Below are 22,030 nucleotides of genomic sequence, written 5' to 3'. Positions count from 1 at the left end.
CTTTAAAGTTATAAGATTATTTATTGTTAGTGTATGCTTTGTTAAGGTGCATGAATTTATGTTTTCTAGAATAATACAGCTGAAACTGGTATGTGAAAGATAGGAAGTAATACAAATAAGCAGCCTTTCATAATGAGTTAACAGCTGACTGTATATTATTTCAAGCAGATTATATTTTACCTAAACAACAAGAGCCAAACTTATTACTTGCTAGTAAAATTAGTGAAATTAAGTTTTTATTTTCCAAAGTGAAACACAATGGCTTCACATAAGAGACCAAGCAGAAGAATATATACTGTAGTAATGGTAACATTGTTCATGTGTCCCATGTTTCACAAAAACAGCACAAGAGCTTGAATTGTTTTTATTAGCGTTTAGTTACAGACAAAATGATTAGCAGATTATAACAATTAAATAATTTACAGCTGCTGTTACATTTCGTCCAAGTTTATAAAACATATACATATCTAGAATGTACAGGTTTCCATTTTTTACATGGTGTTTGAATAACAAGTTTTTGGTAATACATGCAAGATGTTAAGGGTTTTCTTTTCAGCTTAAAAAACAAAACAAAACTCAATTTTCAGACAATTTACAATAAATAATGTCCCGATTAACCTAATTTGGTGACTAATTTGGTGGTATGGTGACATTTTGTCCTTTTCAGATGCCCTTTACTCAACTTTCCAGATGGCGATTTTACCATCGTGGCGTGCAGCGCCGCTGAGGACGTACCGATCTTCAGCAGAGCAGAGAGTCTGGATGCTGTCTGAGTGAGCCAGCAGCTCCTTTGCCACTGTGAGGCTGTCTAAATCCACCACAAACACCTGGCTCCTCAGCTGACCGTCACACTGACCGCCATCCCCGTTCTGTCCATCGCAGCCCACCCAGATCTGAGAACATGAAAGGTCGCAGCAACTGAGTATTAAAACTATGCAGCAGCACTGAAGTGCACAAAATACACTAGTAAAACTCTCACTTGGTTTTTGACTCCAATCATGCAGGTGATTCTCGAACTGTTTGGCAGGGAAATTATTTTGAATGGATGTTTGAGGTTGGTAGTCTGCCAGACATACAACTCCACTGAGTCTGAACAGCCTGCCCACAGCTGTCCTCGCTGCAACAAACAGACTTAAAGGTTACATTTGATGTTATGTTGTACTCTTAAAACAACAAAAACTGATAAAAAACTATTTTTTCCTAACAACCAAATCTTTATAGCAGCCCAAAAACTACTATATAGTCCTTTTTTAAAGCAAAAGCTCATAATATTTGAAGCATGGCTCAGTAGAAAGGCTATGAACACTTAATATCTTACCTGTTATAGATAGCTGTTTGAACAGCTTTAGTTTGGAGAAACAGAACTAAATTCTGACCAGACTGAAGAGCTAATGGCTAGCCTGATTGGGGCCAAAACCAGAATTGGATTAGTACTGTCTTAAAACTCCAGTCTTAAACATTTCATAGCAGTTCATGCAAACCCCTTTAATAAACATTTACATCACTGTCAATTTTGCATTACAGTTATATTTAGAGAAATATTCTCACCTGAAGGGCCACTAGGCTGTACAGTAAGTGATACAGCCAGCTGCTGCTATTTTCACTTACAAATAACCATATAATTCTATGGAAATAACTATGTAATGCACAACAGACAGCAATATAAAGGCTTAAAACAGTGTTTTTATGAACCAATATGAAATCTTCAATTATGGAGTTATTTTAAGATGGCAGGAATCCACTTTGGTCTTAGATTTGCTCAAACTGGTTGTTAGCTTTGTAGAGCTGTCCACAACAGGTAAGATAATAACTACTCATAACCTTTCCACAAAACTGCTCTACAAAACATTTGAACTATCCTTTTAAGACTTTAAAATTGAAAAATTGAAATTGAAAAATCTTTATTCATTTCATTAAAACAAAAATAAATATATATACAATAAACAACAACAAAATATAGATATATAAATCATTAATAAAATGAAAGGCAGCAGAAAGAAGAAAAAAATCTTATAATATCTGCCTCTTTTTTCTTTTTCAATTTAGTAATTGAAACAATAATAATCTACCAGAAAATGAAACAGGAACTCTGGTCAGAAAATGTTTGAAAAATCCAGTTTTAATCTTTTAAGTACTCAAACTCAATGCAGCAGCTAATGCTCAACTGAATGACAAATGAAACCAAAAAATTAATGGCATCTTTCCTAACTGACTGATGTATTGGCTGACAACAGCAAAGTCACCTCTGGGATGACGACGAAGCAGCTGAAGCTACTGGGCATGCTCTGAAGGTCACTAGGAAGTGCTATCCTCCTTTGCTGTGCACTACTCTCTTTCAGTTCCACAATAACGTCGCCACAACCTGCACATATACGAACACTCGTGTTACAAAAACAAATGCATTCAAACAAAACACAGACACTGTTAGTTTGATTAAATGGCATAGATTAAAATTTTACAACAGTTTTCAACAGTGACAACAATTCTTAACTATCTCGTTAAAAAACAAAAATCACAGACAGTTATAAACATTTAGGGGGCTGCAAAATGATCAAGGGACTAAAATAATGGGATTTTGAGGGTTAAAGTGAAAACAAGCAGAGCATCAAGTGCACTGACAAATGTAAATTAAAGACCTAGAACTCCTTGAAGGAATGCATATCACCCGCCACCTTTTATGCCAGAGTTTTAGACTAAGATCATCTTAGGTTGAGAAATAACAGAGTTCTGGCCATTTTGGTCAAACCTTGACAAAAACATTATTCGCAATTTCATGCAATATTGCTAGAAATCGCAATCAGATTATATGCTATGAATGATTCTCATCTACAGCCACATCAGATTTTAGCACAGTATCTGTAAACCTGATTGAATTTAAGCCATTGTCGTGTTTTGTAAGGCGAATTGTCTGCGGTGACCATCCTGAATTGGAGTGACTCCAAATGTTAATTAGTTGTAGATGTACATCCAATAATTACTGTCTGCAAGTTTCTTTAAAATTCTTTCAGTGGTCCGTGAGATATCTTGGTAACAGACATACACACACAGACACACAAAAACGTCATTGCTCTGCCTTTTGGCAGCAAGCATCAAATACATAATAAAATTAAAGATTAATAATGTGCACTCACAGCACCAGAGGGTGCTGCCATCAATCTGTATGGAGGAGAGTCGGTCACAGGTGGGGTTGAACTGCTGCTTCACCGTCAGACTGGTTAGGTCCCATTGCAGGACCGTCCCATCACAGCTGCAGGAGTATATGTGCTGACTGGAAAACAGAAACAAAAAGTCCAACTTGAAAGTACCCCAATTCATGTCTTCATACTTTTTTTTTTTTTTGAGGCTGCTGTTCCTGTTCAGCTCGCCAACAGAGATAATCATGTCTGCACCTGCTGTTGTGATCTCTGGAGTCCACTGAGAGGCCAGTCACCTCATGGCGGTGTTCAGTCAGCTGCTTGTTGCAGGACATGCTGTGAGTGTCGATGATGTAGATAACAGAGTCCTGAGAACCCATCCACACCTGATCCTGGACCAGCCCCATCATGCAGGTCTGCACAGAGAATTAAGTGACACAATGTCTCCGTTTTACCACCACCACTCCACATAATTATACTGGATCAGAGTCAAAACACAGGAGTTATCAGCATCAGGTACATACTGCACACATCTGTTACACAGTATTAACATAAAATAGAAGGTTTTTCTTATTGAAGGTTGTAGAAATTCCATCCTGTGAAGTTATAATAATTATCTGGAAATGTTTGATCAATGTACATGTAAACTGGTAAAGATCATTTGTTTGATCTTAAAGCACAAGAGGACTCCTCCAGTCTCATAAAGACATTTTGATGAATGAAAATAAAAGGAAATCCCCTCTAAACATCTCCAGGTAACTGAGGACACAGCGTCTGCTCTCACCACTTGGGATTCTCCGACCTGAATGTCGTCCTGCAGCATCAACCAGCTGGCTGCATCAAAAACCACCACCCTGCCTCCACTGAGAGCCACCCACAGCTTGGGGTTCATCTCATCCTGAGCGTTGTTGCAGCTTAACTGACCTGAAACAAACAGAAGAAGGGAAAAAATAATACATGATGTTTGAGAGAGAAGTAGCTAATAGGTGGAAACTAAATTCCACCTCCTGTTCAAACAGGCTTAAACCAAAACATCCGACTGTTCCAGATCAGCCTTCAGTTTCTGGTTGATGTCGAAATGAAGTTCCTGAAGTCTTTGGAGACCACTTAATGCATTTAGAGTTGAAGAGTTATCTAACAGCTTATTAGCTGCCACCATAAAAAAAGTTGTTTTTTTATACATCTGAACATTGAACACATCTCATCACACAAATTAGTTTTTCATAAATCGCAAAGACAGTTAATTTTTTCCAAACTGATTAGAAATGACAGCAGAACTGTGATGATTGTGAGTCTTTTTTTTAAAAAAGTACTTGTGCACTACATTTTGTTTTATTTCATCAGTAGCTGCAGGGAACAAAATAAAGCCATTAAGCCAAATTTGATTTAAAGCACTGTCTTTTTCAAGAGCACCCAGTTTATTTAATAAAAGAACTGCACGTGTGCTTAAAAGCACTGAAATTAGTTTTCAAGATGACGTGTGCTGGGTCACTACTATTATCGCCTTAACACAAAATTTTGTTATTTAAATGTTGCAAAGTCTTTATTTTGGACCACTTTGCATCATTAGACAGGAAATGTCTTTGACTTTAGGATATGTTTAATAAAGGTTAGCAGTAAATACATCCATCTTTGAAGCTCTAAACTGTTAAAGACATTTCATACAGACAAGATGACAAGTTTTTAAAGACAATGTGTTTTTTATGAGACACTTGCATGTTCATTTTTTCTCTCTCTCATGTACTGATGTAAAACACATTAAAACACATTACTTCCTTTAGATACCTGGAGTGTAAAGCAGCACATGTACAGTCTGAGGTTCTGCCAAGTCCAGTGATGGGTTGATCTTATGCTTCAAAGTCTCTGAGGTAGTTTCAGGAACCATCATAGGGGCTGCTCAAACACAATTAATGAGAAATAAATAAAATTAAAAAGCAAGAGAAAGTTATTAAGCAATTATTAAACAATGTTTAATCAGTTACCCCAGAAGAAGCAGAGAATACACTGGTAATTCAGTCAATGCCGAAAAGTTTTGCTGAAATGTGCTAAAAGAAAAAGAGTTAGGTCAGACCTTCATGTTTGATTTTATCAAAGTGAGCCAGTTTTGAGGCAGCAGAGATGGACCTCTGAGTCTGCAGGCAGCCCACGACAGCATCCATCAGCAAGACGTTGGTCAGAGCTCGAGTTATGTACTCAGGGTCCTGGACGGACAAGAAGTGAAATTATGTTCTTTTAGAAGAAAAAAAACAAAAAAAACAAAAACCCGTACACACAGACAACTAAAAAGTGTAAATAAAGTATAAGAAATCCAGGTTTGCTTAAAGTCATGGACTTTTTAAAAATGGGTGCAAGAAGAAGTTTAACTTATAAGATAAGTGACACTTTTTTTGCCAGCGTTTCTCTCTTTTATAATCTGTAACAAGAACACTTTTTGATCAAACATTTCCATATAGAACTTTCTTTGTGGCACAGTGATGTTAAGCACAATAACTAGCAGGAACTTGATCACTCAACTGTTATAAAATACTACACATAGTTTATATCAACTTTAAAAAGGTGATGCACACAGTCAACATGAATTTTAGGCATCTACCGAGATCAGAGAAGAAGAAATCAAATTTACACCTTTATTAACTTCTACAACTGAAATGTGTGAAATTAATTAAATACTCAGATCACTGTTTATCAAAGCTTAATCCTGGAATACAAATTTGCAAAGGGAGCCTGTGGAATATGATTTGTAGCTTTTTTTTTATTTTTTTTTATTTTAAATGGGATAATATATTCTAATTATATGCAATTTAATATTGACCAACTGCAACAACACTGTATTAATGTATACATATATGCATTATTGGTTGAGGTACATTGTACTGTTAAGCCATATATTTTATTCTTTCTGGCCATTTTATGTAAAAAAAAAAAGTATTATTATTATCACTACTACAAATACTATTACAGTGTGTGCACCCAGCTGTGTTAAAATGTGTTGAGAACCTTTGTTTAAGTCCTTGTACCTTGTGTTCGTCTGCCATCTTGCGTCCAGCCCACATCTCTCTGACCACAAGGCTCCAAAGTTTGGTTTCTGTCCTCAGGTTGGCTTCAAACACTTCAGATCTGCTTGAGCTCAGGACGCGAAGAGAGGGAACACGACCAAGAAGGAAAGGAGTTGAGGCAATCTTCACGTCCTGCAGAGAGACGGAGGAGGGATTTATTCAGACAGGTTCCAAAAAGCACAAGGATGATTCGGAGGATGTTGCAACACCTAACCTTTATGTCTCTGAACTTTGTGATTTCCAAGAAGCCTGGTTTTCCCTCAGTGAGCAAAAACAGACGTTTCTGCGTCATGGCGATTTTACCGACACCGTGGGAGGTCTTGACGCAGGATGACAGCTTGTAGACGCATTCGCTGTTGTCCAGCTGGGTGACCACCTCAGACAGGTGGTTGACATCTTGTACTCCAGCCTCTGTCTCCTTCCAGAAGGTGTAGAAAAGTCTGAAGACTTCAGGCTCTACTACCTGCTTCGAATGGTCTGGGACAAAAACAAAAAGGTGTTTGTGTGTCTGTGCAACGAAAAAATAAAACCTCATTTTAATGCAGTGAGTGGAAAAAATAAATAAACTACTCCTGCAAATCAGCTGGGTTCCAGATTAAAACTATCTGTTATTCTCTGCGGGATCTATGGCAACAAACAATGTCCAGAAAACTATATTTTACTTTTTTTATGTGGCTATGAACTTTACCTTTAATATTTAAAGCAAAAAGCAATTATTATTTCAGGCTGAGTGTAAAATTTAAACCAAACCTGAAGAAATTTCTTCAGGGTTCACTTACAATACTATCCTGAAAACATGGGAAAGACAGGCTGAAACTGTCAGAATTTATAAAACATGTTTGGTATACCAGCTAAAACTTAGTGCATTAAAGTATTTCCAAGAACTTAAATCAGTTCTACATTCATGAGCATAATCGTGTGTGCATATTCTGTTTTCTTTTTCATTAATCCATGCACAAATGCTTTTTTTCCCCACATCAGATAAAAACCAAAACAAGAATGGAGAAAAACTTCATGAAGAAGAGAACAAAAGCTTTGTCAGTTGATAAATAACTAAAATCGTAAAGTTAAACAAGCTAAATTGTGGTCAAAGTGCTCATAAAAAAGTGAGGCAGATCCCAGGTTCTTATTAGTTTCATGTTAAATAAAAAGGGCTGTAATGAAAGAACTCTTCTCTTACAAAGTGTAGGAAATTAAATCTTATCTTAATTCCACATGCTCTTGTAATAGACAACCTTGATAGAGATTATAAACCCTGTAAAGTCATTTCTGTGTCCAGCTGAGTGCATTTACTAAACTGGCCAATAGATCGACTGTAAATGTAACACAGCACCTGAACCAGCATCATCTAACCTTTACCATGGATTTCTTTTGACATTAGGTGAACGCACATAATTCACAAAAAAAGTCCAAAGTGACGTATTAGTCTTTGTTCTCCCTTACCGCCAGCGAGCGCATCAAATAAACGAAGAATGGTCGCCACGTCTTTCACTATCCCACACTCCTGAACGCAGCGCACAAACTCATCCTGATCCAGATGGTTTTGGGGGAGCTTGAACCTCTTGATGCAATTATTAGTTTGAACGAGTGGCTTCTCGTTATCAGTCTTTACCTAATAAAAGAAAAAAAAAATCTGTGCGATCACCACCTGATGTAGAACACCAACCAAACCCTCTGTTGTCGGATCAGACCCAGGCAGTGCAGACGGACCTTGAAGATGAGCCTCTTTAGCTCAGGTCTTTTGTGGACTTGCTGCCTCTCGTCTTGCTGCAGTGAGTCCACAAGCCATGTGACCACGTGTGTGGGAAAGATGGCCGTGTCCGTCTTGCAGAGGTTCTGGAAATCACTTAAAGCGTCCAGCCGCCTTAAACACAACGTGTTGATTAAACCACGCAAGTAGTAAAACCTGCGGAAAGAAAATGTCAAGTTTTATATCAGTGAAGTCAATTCTGCATTAGAGAAAAGAAGAACTAAAGTTCTAGCGCAGTTTAATAAAAAATAAAATCAGAATACCTGGCCAGCAAGGAAGAGTTCTCATTTTGGATAGAGTCAATAGCTTTTCCAAGCTGCTGGATGAGCTCGATGAAAAAACTTTGGACAGAGGAGAACGACAGAGTCACTGGGAAGAGTGGGAGCTTCAACACCTTCACAGGCTTCGGAGGGGATTTCAGCGCTGGACAGGAACAAAGAGATGAGAAGGTAGAGGCATGATGCAGAAGAGAAAAACATGTTTTAAAAAAAGATTAAATTTCTTTTTTCACTTCGTCTACTGTGTGTGTCTTTACACAAAAGACCATGACTTTTTAATACCATTTAACAAAATAAATTCTCAAGAACAATATCTGTTTTTTTGTGTGACGAATGAGTGCTACTTTTAGCTTTTAGTCACCCTTTTGCCTCTTTTAACTTTTAGCTAGCATTTTACTACTTTTAGCTTTAAGCTAGTGTGTCCTTTTATCTTTATTGACTCAATTTCAGCTTCTTCATCAGATTTCATCAAAGTCATTTAGCACTCAGCATTCACACACAAAAACCAAAATGCAATTTCTCCGGTTTTGTTTCAGTCGTGTTTTCTATGAAACGTTTTCTTTCGACTCCCACCTGAGTCGGACACGATGATCCCGCTGAAGAGCGGGTTTCTTTTGAAGCTGAGAGCTCGGTCTCCTGCTAAGTTAGGGAGACTCATCCCCAGCCTCTTATTCATCCTATTCTCTGAGATGGAGCTCTTTCTCTTGGCTTGAATCTCCTGCATGTTGGGTCTGTGTGGCATCTCCACCAGAGACTTCATCCTGCAGGAAAACAACAACAACGAAATCTTTAAAAATAAAATAAAAAGAGTGCTGGAGACTGAAAATATTTCCAAACTGATTGAGCATGTGCTTATTTAATCAGAATTACATTTGTTTTCACAAAAAAGTCCTCTCACTAAACCCATCCTCGCTGCTAAATACACATTTTACGGTTCCATACTTTTGCATGTCAGAACGAGTGCTAAGCTCCATTCGAGCAAAGTTGTCCATTTTCTTGTTGAGCCGATCCCTGAGGAAGGAGTGGAAAATCTGAGTGTCCAAGACCTGCAACACAGTCAAAATAACATTTGAGTTAAATTCTTTAACAATCATCCCACATTTGCCTAAATTTACCCAATCCGTCATCTGTCCTTTAAAGTTTGTGCATACCTTTTTGTAAAACAGCTGCTCATTCGGGTGTCTGGTATTTAGGAATTCCTCACTGTGAAACACTCGATGTTCATAATTCAAATGAATGCTAACATCCCTGTTAAAACACACACAGACAAACTAAATTCTGACAACATATGAAAAGATGTGGTAAATAAAAGGCTCCAGCATCATTGTGTCATTCACCCAACCTGAATATGTTGACAACCAGCTCCAGTGCAATCCTCTGGATGTCATGGTTGAGTTTGTGTTGCCACGCTCGTCTTTGCTCGCGCAGCTCATCGATGTCAGTGTGGGTTGCACTGTGGCACTGATCCAAGTCGAAATGTGCCTGCAGAGACTGGCACCTGATAAAAATATTTTCAGTTAGTGCGTATTGCCTGCCACCATTCATGCCAGAGTTTTAAACAGAGCAAGAAGGGATGGAGATATAATCATTTTGGTTAAACATCACATGAGATCTCACGCTCAGAGTATGTGATGCAAGTGACTTTCAGCTACTTCCAAAACATATTTTAGCTCAATATCTGTAAAACTGACCGAATTAAAGCTATTGTTGCGTTTGTTGTTCTAAGGTCAGTTGGCTGTGGTGACCATTTTGACATGGGTTGGCTCCAAATGTTAATCAGTTGTAGACAAACATCCAGTAATTACTTATTGAAATTTTAATTATAATTTATCCTGTGATTCAGGAAATATTTTGCAGACACGCAAACACACAGACACAGGCAAAAATAAGCCAAACATTTTCCCCCACCACCAAAGGGCGGGCAAAAATCATGATCAGTAAAGTCTTCACTCAGTAGGCAGGTGCTAATGTTTTAATACACTGCAGCTTTAATTCTTGACGTTACATTAAGAACCGCACCTGTGTGTGAAGCAGTCTGCAGCAGCTGGAGGGATGTCAGGAACATCAATAACATCAAGAGAAGAGGAGGAAACACTTCCGTCATCAATATTAACTAAGATCAAATCATCAGTTTCCTGAATAAAAGAGTAACACACATTTTAAAAAGATGACATCTGAGGCTGAATTCAATTTAAAACTGCCACAAAACCTTTTACATTTTATTTGAACTGTACTTTCAAAAAAAGCCAGTCAAAGAAAAACTTTGCCTAATTTCCTTGTTAGAAGCTGTCTGTGATGGAGACCAGGGGCTCCATCCCCATTAATTTATAGAATAGATATTTTTTGTTTTATTTCCTTATTTCAGTTTGAGTTGTGTTAATTGGGGTTTACCTTCCTGGTGTGTCTCCTGGGGAAGGGTGGAGCATACCATTTGAGCAGGAAGGATAATGCTCTAAAGTTATGTTAAGTTTGATTTAAGTTCTTGATTGAATTTAGGATTAGTTGTTTTAGGTTGCATGTATGTAAATATTTATTTGTACCCTTTATTTTGTGTTGAGTTGTAAATAATTTGTTGTTGTTTTGTCACCCCTTCACCTGGTGTGGGTGGAGGAGGCCAGGAGCTAAAGCCAGCTGCTGTGCTTGGCAGTAAGAGATGGGTGTCGGTGAGTTGGTGAACTGCAGCCCCAATAAAGAATACTTCACCAAATCCTGTTGGTTGCCTCACCTCCTTTGAATGCAGTGCCGCCCGTGGAGGGTGACAAGTGGTGTCAGAAGTGGGATTTTGGAGGAACAATGAGGCAATGATGACCAGAGGTGGAAAAAGAAATAATGAGGCTGAGACTCAAGACAGTACTACAACTATGAGTGGAGCTGAGGCTGCTTCTGGTGCTAGCACTGATGACAAATTGGATCAGCTGGCAAGCCTTGTCCAATCATTGAGGCAATCTCAAACTGCCAGAGACCAGCAGATTGAGAAGGAATCAGCACGCCAAGAAGTGAGATGGAAGAATTTACAACATCAGTTTCGACAACTCCAGGCTCATGTGGAGGAACTGAAAGAGGAACGACAGCATGATGGTGACAACATGGAGGAAGATCCTCAGACTTATGATGATCAAGGAGATGATGATGAACAAAGTCAGATGTCCTACCAACTACCAGCTGTACAGAGGGAGCCAAAGCTGCTTCCACTGACTTCTGATGATGATGTGGAGCACTTCTTAACAACTTTTGAAAGGATGGCTAAGGTATGTCAGTGGCCTAAAGAAGAGTGGGCGGTCCGACTGGTTCCACTACTTACTGGGAAAGCACGTAGTGCTTATGTGCTGATGGACATTGCACATTCTCACATTTATGACAAGGTGAAAGATGCCATATTGACCAAATATGAGATAACTGCCGACACCTACAGAAGGAGGTTTCGATCCCTGGACATTCATCAGGGTGAGACACCAAAAGAACTTTATGTTCGACTCAAGGACATGTTCTATAAGTGGGTCAAACCAGAGAAGTCAACAGTGAAGGACATTTCAGAACTGATGATCATGGAGCAGTTCCTCAGGATGGTGAATCCGGACTTGGAGGTGTGGATTAGAGAACGAGCCCCAAAGTCTGCAGATGAGGCTGCAAGTTTGGCAGAAGTCTTTTTGTCAGCAAGGACGGGAGCCAGAAGAACCAACTTTGGGCGTGACAACTTTCCTGCAGGAAGAAGTAAGTCTGATGGGGGTGAAAGGGGTGGTGCTATAGGTCAGACTAGGAGTTTTTCAGCTACTAAGTCATATTCTGTGGCTAAACCCAATCCTGCTAAGAATTACTCCTCCTCAAAGCAAGATGTAAGGTGTTTTCAGTGTAACAGGATAGGTCATACACAGTACACATGTCCTGCCACTACACGGAGTAAGCCCTCTCTTCTATGTTCAGTTCCCAGACCACCTTCCCCCTCCCCCGCCCAAGAACTGGCTCACACAGTCCCTGTGCTAGTAAATGGTCAACGTGAAACAGCTTTATTAGACACAGGAAGTTTCAAATCTGTAGTTCTTTCTAGCTTGGTGCCAAGAGAGCAGTGGAGTGATACTAAGACAAAAATAAGTTGCATCCATGGTGACGAAATGGAGTATCCTGTAGCTGAGATTTATTTAACTATAGGAGGACAAACATTTTTATTACCTGTAGCATTAGCACCAAGGCTACCCTATGCTGTCGTTTTAGGCTTGGATGTTCCCACATTAACTGATTTAGTGTCAAGCACAGAAGTAGAACTTTCTTCTCCAATCTGGAGCTTGGTCACTACTAGAGCTCAGAAAGCACAGAACCCACTTCAAGAATTACCATTCTATGATGTGGAACTGGAGGTGGGCCCAGTAAAACCATCTAAATCCAGAGCTGAAAGGAGAAAGGACAAGTTTTTAGGTACAGTCAGAATGGAGGTGGATGAAAAGATGAAACCCTGCCATTTATTTGACTTTGATATTCCTTCAGATATTTCTGCCTATCAGAGGTCAGACCCAACATTAAAACCATGGTTTGATAAGGTTACTGAAGTTGAGGGAAAGAAGCAGGGAAAAGTAAGTGTCTTGGAAGATGCAACTTATGTGGTGCGGAATGGTGTCCTTTATCAGGTCAAAGGTGAATCAGAAGCCATTGCTTTGCCACAGCAGCTGAGGGGAAAAGTGATGGAACTCGGTCATTCAGTTCCTTGGGCTGGGCACCTTGGGTTCCAGAAATCCCTTCATAGAATAGCCAGTCGGTTTGTGTGGCCAGGCATGTACACACAAGTGCAACAATTTTGCTCTTCCTGTCACACATGTCAGTTGACGACCAACAGAGGTGTATCTAGAGCTCATCTACAGCCATTACCTATCATAGAGACACCATTTGAAAGGATAGGAATGGATGTTGTGGGTCCTCTGGAGAAAAGCTCCTCCGGTAACCGTTACATTCTGGTTATCTGTGATTACGCTACTAGATACCCCGAGGCTTTTCCTTTAAGATCAGTGAAAGCTAAACAAGTGGCTAACTGTTTGCTGCATCTGTTTTCACGTGTAGGCATCCCTAAAGAAATCCTTACAGACTGTGGGACTAATTTTCGGTCAAAACTCTTAAAGCAGGTTTATCAGTTGTTAGGTATAAAGGGTATAAACACCACCCCATACCACCCCCAGTCAGATGGACTGGTTGAACGTTTTAACCAAACGCTGAAGAACATGCTGCGGAAGTTTGTTTCAGAGACTGGCACAGACTGGGACAAGTGGCTGCCCTATATGCTTTTTGCATATAGAGAGGTTCCACAAGCATCAACTGGATTCTCTCCATTCGAGTTGCTGTATGGGCGACAGGTGAGGGGACCGTTGGATCTTCTTAAAGAACAATGGGAGAGCCAAAGTCCATCGGGTGAGCATGTGGTGTCCTATGTGATAAAAATGAGAGAGAAACTGGAGCAAATGGCTGTGTTGGCACATCAACACATGAAGGCAGCTCAAACTAAACAGAAAACCTGGTATGATAAAAATGCCAGGGAGAGGAGCTTACATCCTGGACAGCAAGTGTTGTTGTTGCTCCCCACTAGTGACAATAAGCTTCTTGCTAAATGGCAGGGCCCGTATGAGGTCACACGACGTGTCGGGAAGCTTAGTTATGAACTGTATATGCCTGAAAGGAAGAAGAAACATCAAACCTTCCATGTTAATCTTCTGAAACAATACCACAGGTCACCACCACAGTTTGCTATGTCATCTGCTTCGCAGTCATCTCAACAGGATCCATTGCAGAGTGAGGAGCATGCAGAGACTGTTTTGCCCCACCTCTTTGTGCGTGTGGTGGATGATGAAGAGGAAGATGAGCTATTTTTTCCAGCCTGTAGCTCTGTACCGGTTTCAATTTCTCTCTCTCATCTCCAGCATTCCCAGCAGCAGGACATAAAGCCCCTTTTGGATCCAGAGCTGTTTCAGGAAAAACCTGGGTTCACAAGCCTGATACAGCACAAGGTTCACCTCAGAGATGACGCTGCGCCTCGCAGGAAGTTCTACAGGGTTCCAGAACGTCTTGTCCCACAACTCAAGAATGAGATGCAGTTCATGTTGGAGCTGGGGATCATTGAGCCCTCTGTGAGTGAATGGTGCAGTCCAGTAGTGCTAGTACCAAAAAAGGATGGCACTTTAAGATTTTGTATTGATTTTAGATACCTCAATAGTGTCTCTAAGTTTGACCCCTATCCAATGCCTCGCATTGATGAACTTTTGGAGAGAGTGGGGAGGTGTAATTTTATTACCACACTTGACCTCAGCAAGGGCTACTGGCAACTGGCCCTGGCATCAGAGGCGAAAGAGTTGACTGCTTTTAAAACACCTTTTGGGGTTTTCCAGTTCAAGGTGATGCCCTTTGGCCTACAGGGGGCACCAGCGACGTTTCAGCGCCTCATGGACCAGGTGCTGATGGAGGCATCTGACTTTGCTGCAGCATACCTGGATGATGTGGTGATTTTCAGCCAGACGTGGGAGGAGCATGTTAATCATCTGCAGCATGTTTTACAGCTCATCAGTTCTGCGGGGCTCACAATTAACCCTCACAAGTGTAAGTTGGCTCAGAGGCAGGTAGAGTACCTAGGTTATGTAGTGGGACATGGACAAGTTAGACCTCAAGTAGGGAAAGTAGAAGCTATTCACACGTACCCAGTTCCTACAACTAAAAGGAAGGTCCGTGCTTTTGTTGGCTTAGTGGGGTGGTACAGTAAGTTCATTCCCCATTTTGCAGAGAGGGCTGCTGTTCTTACAGATTTAACAAAAGTCTCTGCGTCAAATAAAGTCAAGTGGACTGAGAAATGTGATAAAGCTTTTAAGGACCTGAAGTCTGCAATCTCCAGTGACTCTGTTCTCTACAGTCCAGACTTTGATGTCCCGTTTATACTGCAAACTGATGCCTCTGGAGTAGGCCTTGGTGGAGTGTTGATGCAGGACATTGATGGTGAGAGACATCCTATTGTTTTTCTCAGCAGGAAACTTCAGGACAGAGAGACCAGGTATTCCACAGTTGAAAAAGAATGCCTCGCAGTTAAGTGGGCTGTGGAATCACTACGGTACTATTTGTTGGGGCGCCATTTTACCCTTGAAACAGATCATAGGGCGCTGAAATGGTTGCACCAAATGAAAGACTCTAATATGCGTATCGCAAGATGGTATCTGTCATTGCAGCCTTTTGATTTTACAGTGCAATATCGGTCAGGGAAGTCTAACCTTGTTGCTGACTGTCTGTCTAGAATGTATGAGGATTGAACAACTGTTGTCCTGGGTGAAGGGGGGAGGAAATGTGATGGAGACCAGGGGCTCCATCCCCATTAATTTATAGAATAGATATTTTTTGTTTCATTTCTTTATTTCAGTTTGAGTTGTGTTAATTGGGGTTTACCTTCCTGGTGTGTCTCCTGGGGAAGGGTGGAGCATACCATTTGAGCAGGAAGGATAATGCTCTAAAGTTATGTTAAGTTTGATTTATGTTAAGTTTGATTTAAGTTCTTGATTGAATTTAGGATTAGTTGTTTTAGGTTGCATGTATGTAAATATTTATTTGTACCCTTTATTTTGTGTTGAGTTGTAAATAATTTGTTGTTGTTTTGTCACCCCTTCACCTGGTGTGGGTGGAGGAGGCCAGGAGCTAAAGCCAGCTGCTGTGCTTGGCAGTAGGAGATGGGTGTCGGTGAGTTGGTGAACTGCAGCCCCAATAAAGAATACTTCACCAAATCCTGTTGGTTGCCTCACCTCCTTTGAATGCAGTGCCGCCCGTGGAGGGTGACACTGTCATTTTGCAGATCGTGTACTCACAGCAGCAACCTCTGAGAAATGGCTGAGATGGCTTCCCATAAGAAAGGCAGTGGGAGCCATTAAAAAGTCCAGCATGTCTCTGGGCAGAACAGGAACAAATGGATGCTGCCATGACAGAGGCTGCAAGAAGGCAGAAAAATCGTAGAAATACTAATTAAAACTTCCCAAAAAATAAAATCCTAGTGAGTAATTATTATAAGATTCAAGACCCTTTAATGGTGTTTTCTAAACTTCTAAAATTTCACAAAAGCTCAAATTAAATCCATAAGTCATTTTTTCTATTTGCAGTAATTACTTTACTTAGTTATAACCCTTTTAACAAAGTGAATAAACTTTAATTTTATTTTAAGCTTTTTTATTCCAAAGAGTTGAGCTGCACTCTTTCTTTCTTTCACTTCCATCACTGTTTTTAACTGTCATAACAGTTTAGCACTAAATTAAAAAAAATAAATAAAGAAAAATGTAATTTGATCAACATAATTTTGATCACATTCAACACAAAGATTGACTTTATTGTTTAAATGAGAGATCTGAAGATTGCTTTTAACCTGACCTTCAAAAAAATTAACAAACTTTCTGCTATCAGACAGAGTCTGGCCCAGTCAGCAGAAAACAACACCACCCTCTGCTCCTGCAGGAGACAGGACAGCACCTGCAGAGACAGGGACAGAAAAAGAAACAGGCGTGACATAAACCCGAGCCTCCTCTTTTTTTGGACTAAAAACTGTGTGTCTGTGATACCTGCAGCAGCTGCTGTGGCCTGAAGCAAAGAAAGGGCAGGTGGAGGTCTAAGTCTATAAGTGGCTGGTCTTTGTCCTCTCTGGAGGGTAGTGTGATGGTCAGAGGATGTAACGTAAACATCTGGAGAACAGCACAAACAGAGTTAGAGGGAAAGAGCTACTGCAATATGTTAGGATTATATGCAAAGTCTGTGTGTTTAGTGATATAAAATGATAAAAATTATTGAACCAAATTTTCAGTTATTCATTTAGACTCACGGCACACACCAAATGCAGCTGTCCTGGTGGTGGAACTGGTACAAGTGTCAATTTGGTTGCAAATTCTTTCACTTTTTCCTCCATGTCTGATAATCGACACGTCCTCAGCTGGGTTAAAAGGCTAGCAGATTAAAAAAAAAAAAAAAAAAACCACGAGGTAGAACAAATGACACAAGGGGAAATTGTGACAACAACTAGATTTACATAATGATCTTTTTTGCCCCAAAAAACTATTTTCATTAACTGTACAACTACTCAGAAATATCACAGGTTTACACCTACGCTGCTCCTAAACATTTGACGATAAAAAAAACAGTATAACTGTGGAAGCAAAACCACTTCAATTTTATAATTTCAATTTTCCAACTGCTTTAGTTCATAACCATTTCTCACCATGACAGGCAGTCTTTGAGAGCAGTGAAGTAAGCATACTTTGATATGACACAGAAACTGTACGCTGAGAACAGTTTAGAGAACGTAGAAGATCCAGCGCCGTTCTGGGAACAAGACGTCCCTTCCTGTGAAAACCCAAACAATCCAACTGTGACTTGCTTTCATCTAATCCTAATTACGCTCTTGTTAGAATCAAATCATTTTATTGAAGACTCCAATAAAAACTAAATTAGAACTGAAAAAACTCATTAGATGCATTGTTTTTCTAGACATCTTCCTGTGTAAATTGATTTTAAAAATTTGCCATATTTTAAATTCTGCTAGAAAGAATTGATTTCTGTAAAACTACAGCTTTGTTTGCAGACATGTACTTGTTAAGTTATAAACACTGCATATAAAACCTGTTTTTCTCTTGTTGCATTATGAGTTTCACAGTTGTGAACAATAAACTTTATATTAGAGTGAGTAAAATATTGCACAAAGTACCAGAATGGGACGATAATACTGCATTACTACTCCATAAGTCTTGTTGCCAGAGACGTCAGTAAAAACCAGGAAGTGGAACTGCTCATTTTTCTCCTCACTGGTCACTTCCAGACCACCTGGTGATAAAATAACAAACACGTATATGTTTTCACGTCATTGTTCAGGATTAGTGTAAAATCAAGACTGCAGGCAGAAAAGAGGGTGCCAATCACTTCAGCGGATGATAATGATAATGGTGACTGATGGTGGTGAATGGTGCAAATAATACACTTCTACTGAACAGCCTCTTAAAAACAGTCCATACATCTGTTTTCCTTAGCAAAAGACAAATTTAAACTTTGTGCAACAACTGTTGTTGAGGCTTGATCTGAAGATCTATGAAACAGTTAGGAAGGAGTTTGGAAAAAGTTGGTGACCTTTAAAGTTGAAAATTAAAATTCCAAAGAGGAACCGTTAATATAGCGTGCTTTGAAAGTGGTTCCAAACTGAGCAGAAGGTTCAAAGGTGGTGCGCATAAACACACCTTGACCTTTGATCCAGCAGTGATGTCAGTAAATTGAAACTGCTGATATAAAACCTGATAGAAAAGAATAAGGGGACTGTTCTCAACTAGTGTGATCAAATTCAATAATTTACCAATGTTGAGATGGAGACGTAACGATGGCAGATGCTGGTGATGTAGTCACGAACACAATCACTACCTGGACCAATCTCAGTGCAGTTATTGTTCCTCCACACTATCTACTATAAAGTGAAAGCTATAATTAGATATTATTCGCTAAATTTCAGGGATTAAGAACATTCTCAGTTCCTGTGCTGCAGACACACATTGGGGGAATTGAATACTTCCTCCAACAGTTTTAGGAACTATCACAAAGCCACAAATATCTGAAAGTGGCCACTGACTTTAAAGGCAGAGGATAAAACAGGTATAAGATAAAGGAGGTGAGCTAAAAACGAAGAAAAGAACAAGTGAACGTTTGTTATTTGTCCTTGAAATATCATAACTAAAACAAGTTATAAAAAAAAGGTATGTTTGAAGAGTAAGGGAGTTTTGCCTTTTAAAAAAAGGAATTCAATGTTTGCTACAGAAATTATTTGCCATTTCACTCAACAAATATGTCATCTGTGGCCAAAATACATTTAAATATCATTCAGCCTTGTGTGCACAGTCCTCCATGTTAGTGTTCAATTCAGAATGATCAATCTGTAAGTTTTATTGTCACCACAGGAGTTATTGTTTCGTCACAATGAAGGACTGTGTCTCTTTGGCATTCAGACTGGATTATATTCACTTACATGTGAGTGACTGATAGTTACACGCATGTTCATAAAGACACGCCAGTGTTTGTACGGAAAATCTTTTACCGGGGAAACAGAGCTGAGGCAAGGCCGAGAGATCGATGTCTTTTGGTACAGTGACCTCTTCACTTTCCTCTGATGCTTCTACATCTGCAAAAAAAAAAAAAGAGGCCTTGGATAAAATGAAAAGAAGAAATTCAGAAAAGAAACATGTGGCATTCAGTACTCGAGACTCTAAACATGATCTGTATCAGGACCTTCAATGCGCAGGTGTATTTCTGTACTGCAGGTACCTTGATTAGTTGTTGCTGCACCCGAAGACGGCTGTTCCCTCTTTTTCTTGAGACAGGAGTTCCTCTTTCTCCCACATGACCTTAGAGCTTCATGCTCAGCTGTTTTGCTAACAAAGGGAGGTGCCAGGACATGAAGGATGCCCGGCTCCAACTGGACACTCTCTGGACTTCCATTATTGTTAATAACCTGAGTGGGAAATGGGTACAGCGGAGTTTAGTAACACAAAAAGCACATTTTTAATTTAAAAAATGACACAATTTCTGCCGTTTACAACCCATCAGAGTGTAATCAAAGGACACATGTGGAAGCAGATACCTGGTAGGCTTCCTGAAGTTTCTCACTGGACGCTCCGACCACCACGCAGGCTTCCAGCAGCGCAGGCGGCAAACAGTCCACCGTCATCTGAAAGACGCCCAGGATCAGGTCACAAAGCTCGGCTGGCTCAGACGTGCTGGAAAGTAACAACAAGTAGAGTCAAATTGAATAAACCTGAGGAGATGAAGGAAAGACATATACCGCATTTTCTAAATATAGTTAGTAGCGCTTTCGAGCATGACGACCCAATTAGCATCGACTGCCATCCAATTTAAGAACGGGCAGACATTTCCACAGTTGAAAATTCAAAAACTTGTACCTCAAATCCGCCTGAAAACGGGCCTGCGCCAATGAACGGAGCAAATGAAGATGATGTAGGCGGCCGCAAGAAACACTGCAAGACTTTTCTAAGCATTTCTGCTAAAAAAAAAGAAAGGAAAAATCACTTCAAATGAAATGCTGAAGAAGGACGCTTAACTTTTTTTTTTTGTTTTATCGCTTCGTTTCGTTGCCAGACATTTTAACCCAGTTCAAGTAGCCATCCAAACACTGTGTGTGAAGTACTGTTGATGCGTTGGGCCTCCGTGCTGACAACCCAAACTAATATCCTGAAAGCAGGCAGCATACACATGCAAGCTGCTCCTGTCTCCATGTTTCTGGTCTATAAATGTCATCTGATCATCATAACGTGCATACAGTCATATGATGGAAGAAAGGAGGAAAAATGTTTACCATAAAACTCACCAGTCTTTTAGCTTATTGAACAAGATTAACAGGCTCTGAGATTGTCTCCTCACTGCGAATAGTTATCCAACATATTTAGAATTGGAATTTTGCTCACTCTAAAGCGAATGTAATTCATGTTAAATAGCAGATAAAATAGGTAATTAGTGATCTTTGTTTAAATTAAGCTGGCAGTCAGAATCAGGAGTATTAAAAGAAAGGGGGAAAAATAACATCTGATCTACTAAATTAATTGTGAATAAACTATAAATCTGAGTTGAGTTTCAAACACCCCATCATGTCTCTAAGATTATAAATACATTTTTTAATGCTTTTCATGCTAATAGGGTTAAGTTACACAATCTGGGGGCATTTTGTTAAAACATTTTAATAAAAACTTTCTCACTTTCTGTTTCTCACTAAAGAAAAATAAACAATATGATTTATTTCACTTTCTTTATCCCCCCTCCTCCGCCCTCCAACAGCTTTGTGTTGCTGAAAAACCTGATTCATGCAGACTACGACTGACTGAATCCAAAAACATCATATTTTTACACAATAATACAACTCTGCCTCTTATAAAGACAGAATTTACCGTAGGAGGGTCAAATATGATCAATTATTACATTATATTTACGTCAAAAAATAGTGATTTGTCTATTTCGTGAGGATAAATTTATCGTAATTTTACATTTGGTTCGATATTTTAACAAAAAACACGACGTCGTTGTTGTGTCACGTGACTCTGAATCACACGGCTGCACAGGTGAGGTGATGCCTCTCGTCGGCAAAGCTTTCAAGTAAAATCGACCCTCCGGGAAACAACCAGGTGAGGTTTCGCCTAAAGTTTCCCACAAGCGTCTTTCACGTCACTAACCTTCTCACAGACTTCTACTCGACTCCTTGTTTCCTTTTCTTCCCACTCATGACGGCAGGTTTGGAACTACAGACACTTCAAGCTCGCGGCTACGAAACTCCTCCTGCGTCGTTGAATGCCTGTATGGCAAGTCGTTTAACCATTTATTTAATTTCCTCTACATGAAAGACTTTCCTCTCACCAGTTTGCTGTTTATCCGCATTAGTCACTCAGAGTCAGTTCAGTGTTATTTTGCACTATTTTGAACAAACATTCTTGTTTTTGCCAACTTGTTGGAGCAGAAGCCACGCTTGTTTTTCAGAAAATTAATCGGTTTTATAATAAAAGTGTGCCACTTGCTGTTCAAGTTAAAAGTTATAGTTCAGATCTTTGGAAGCTTCTGTTGAGAGGTTATGAAAGATTAATACCTCACATGTAAATAGGTTTCATACAGGGGCGGCTCCAGATATTTTTTTCTGCAGGTGCTAAGGGGGTGCTAAGCATTTTATTGAGGGTGCTAATGAAGGATTATTTGTTCTTACAGTTCTCAACACACACAGACGCAAGCACAAACATATATAATCATATATATATGGTATATAAATGAAGAACAGAATGAAATATACATATG

General features: G+C 39.6%; 1 protein-coding gene across 3 annotated transcripts; it reads right to left on the bottom strand.

The window, feature by feature from the left end:
- Window positions 1-338: 338 nt before the first annotated feature.
- Window positions 339-21,538, bottom strand: LOC108241041 (DENN domain-containing protein 3). Of its 3 annotated transcripts, none has more exons than XM_025007809.2 (29): window positions 21,421-21,538; window positions 20,140-20,237; window positions 19,821-19,956; window positions 19,505-19,691; window positions 19,278-19,361; window positions 17,910-18,025; window positions 17,424-17,548; window positions 17,040-17,151; window positions 16,774-16,893; window positions 16,586-16,684; window positions 16,033-16,152; window positions 10,238-10,353; window positions 9,561-9,716; window positions 9,370-9,466; window positions 9,161-9,264; window positions 8,792-8,979; window positions 8,204-8,363; window positions 7,901-8,096; window positions 7,634-7,802; window positions 6,405-6,667; window positions 6,152-6,322; window positions 5,206-5,335; window positions 4,920-5,027; window positions 3,919-4,058; window positions 3,390-3,550; window positions 3,132-3,268; window positions 2,244-2,362; window positions 980-1,117; window positions 339-893 (listed from the first exon to the last, which is right to left on the bottom strand). In XM_025007809.2, exons 3-29 carry the CDS (start codon window positions 19,905-19,907, stop codon window positions 675-677), a joined length of 3,822 nt encoding a protein of 1,273 aa, XP_024863577.1. In that variant the 5' UTR covers window positions 19,908-19,956; window positions 20,140-20,237; window positions 21,421-21,538; the 3' UTR covers window positions 339-674. The 3 variants fall into 3 exon arrangements, with proteins under 3 accessions (XP_024863577.1, XP_017280436.1, XP_024863578.1); XM_017424947.3 differs by having other exon boundaries at window positions 20,140-20,240; window positions 21,421-21,521; XM_025007810.2 differs by lacking the exon at window positions 20,140-20,237 and having other exon boundaries at window positions 21,421-21,521.
- Window positions 21,539-22,030: the final 492 nt, after the last annotated feature.

The sequence above is a fragment of the Kryptolebias marmoratus genome, linkage group LG16 (assembly GCF_001649575.2).
Source record: "Kryptolebias marmoratus isolate JLee-2015 linkage group LG16, ASM164957v2, whole genome shotgun sequence".
Taxonomy (NCBI): domain Eukaryota; kingdom Metazoa; phylum Chordata; class Actinopteri; order Cyprinodontiformes; family Rivulidae; genus Kryptolebias; species Kryptolebias marmoratus.
Note: the sequence above shows the minus strand (reverse complement) of the source record. Positions and strands in the feature narration are given on the sequence as shown.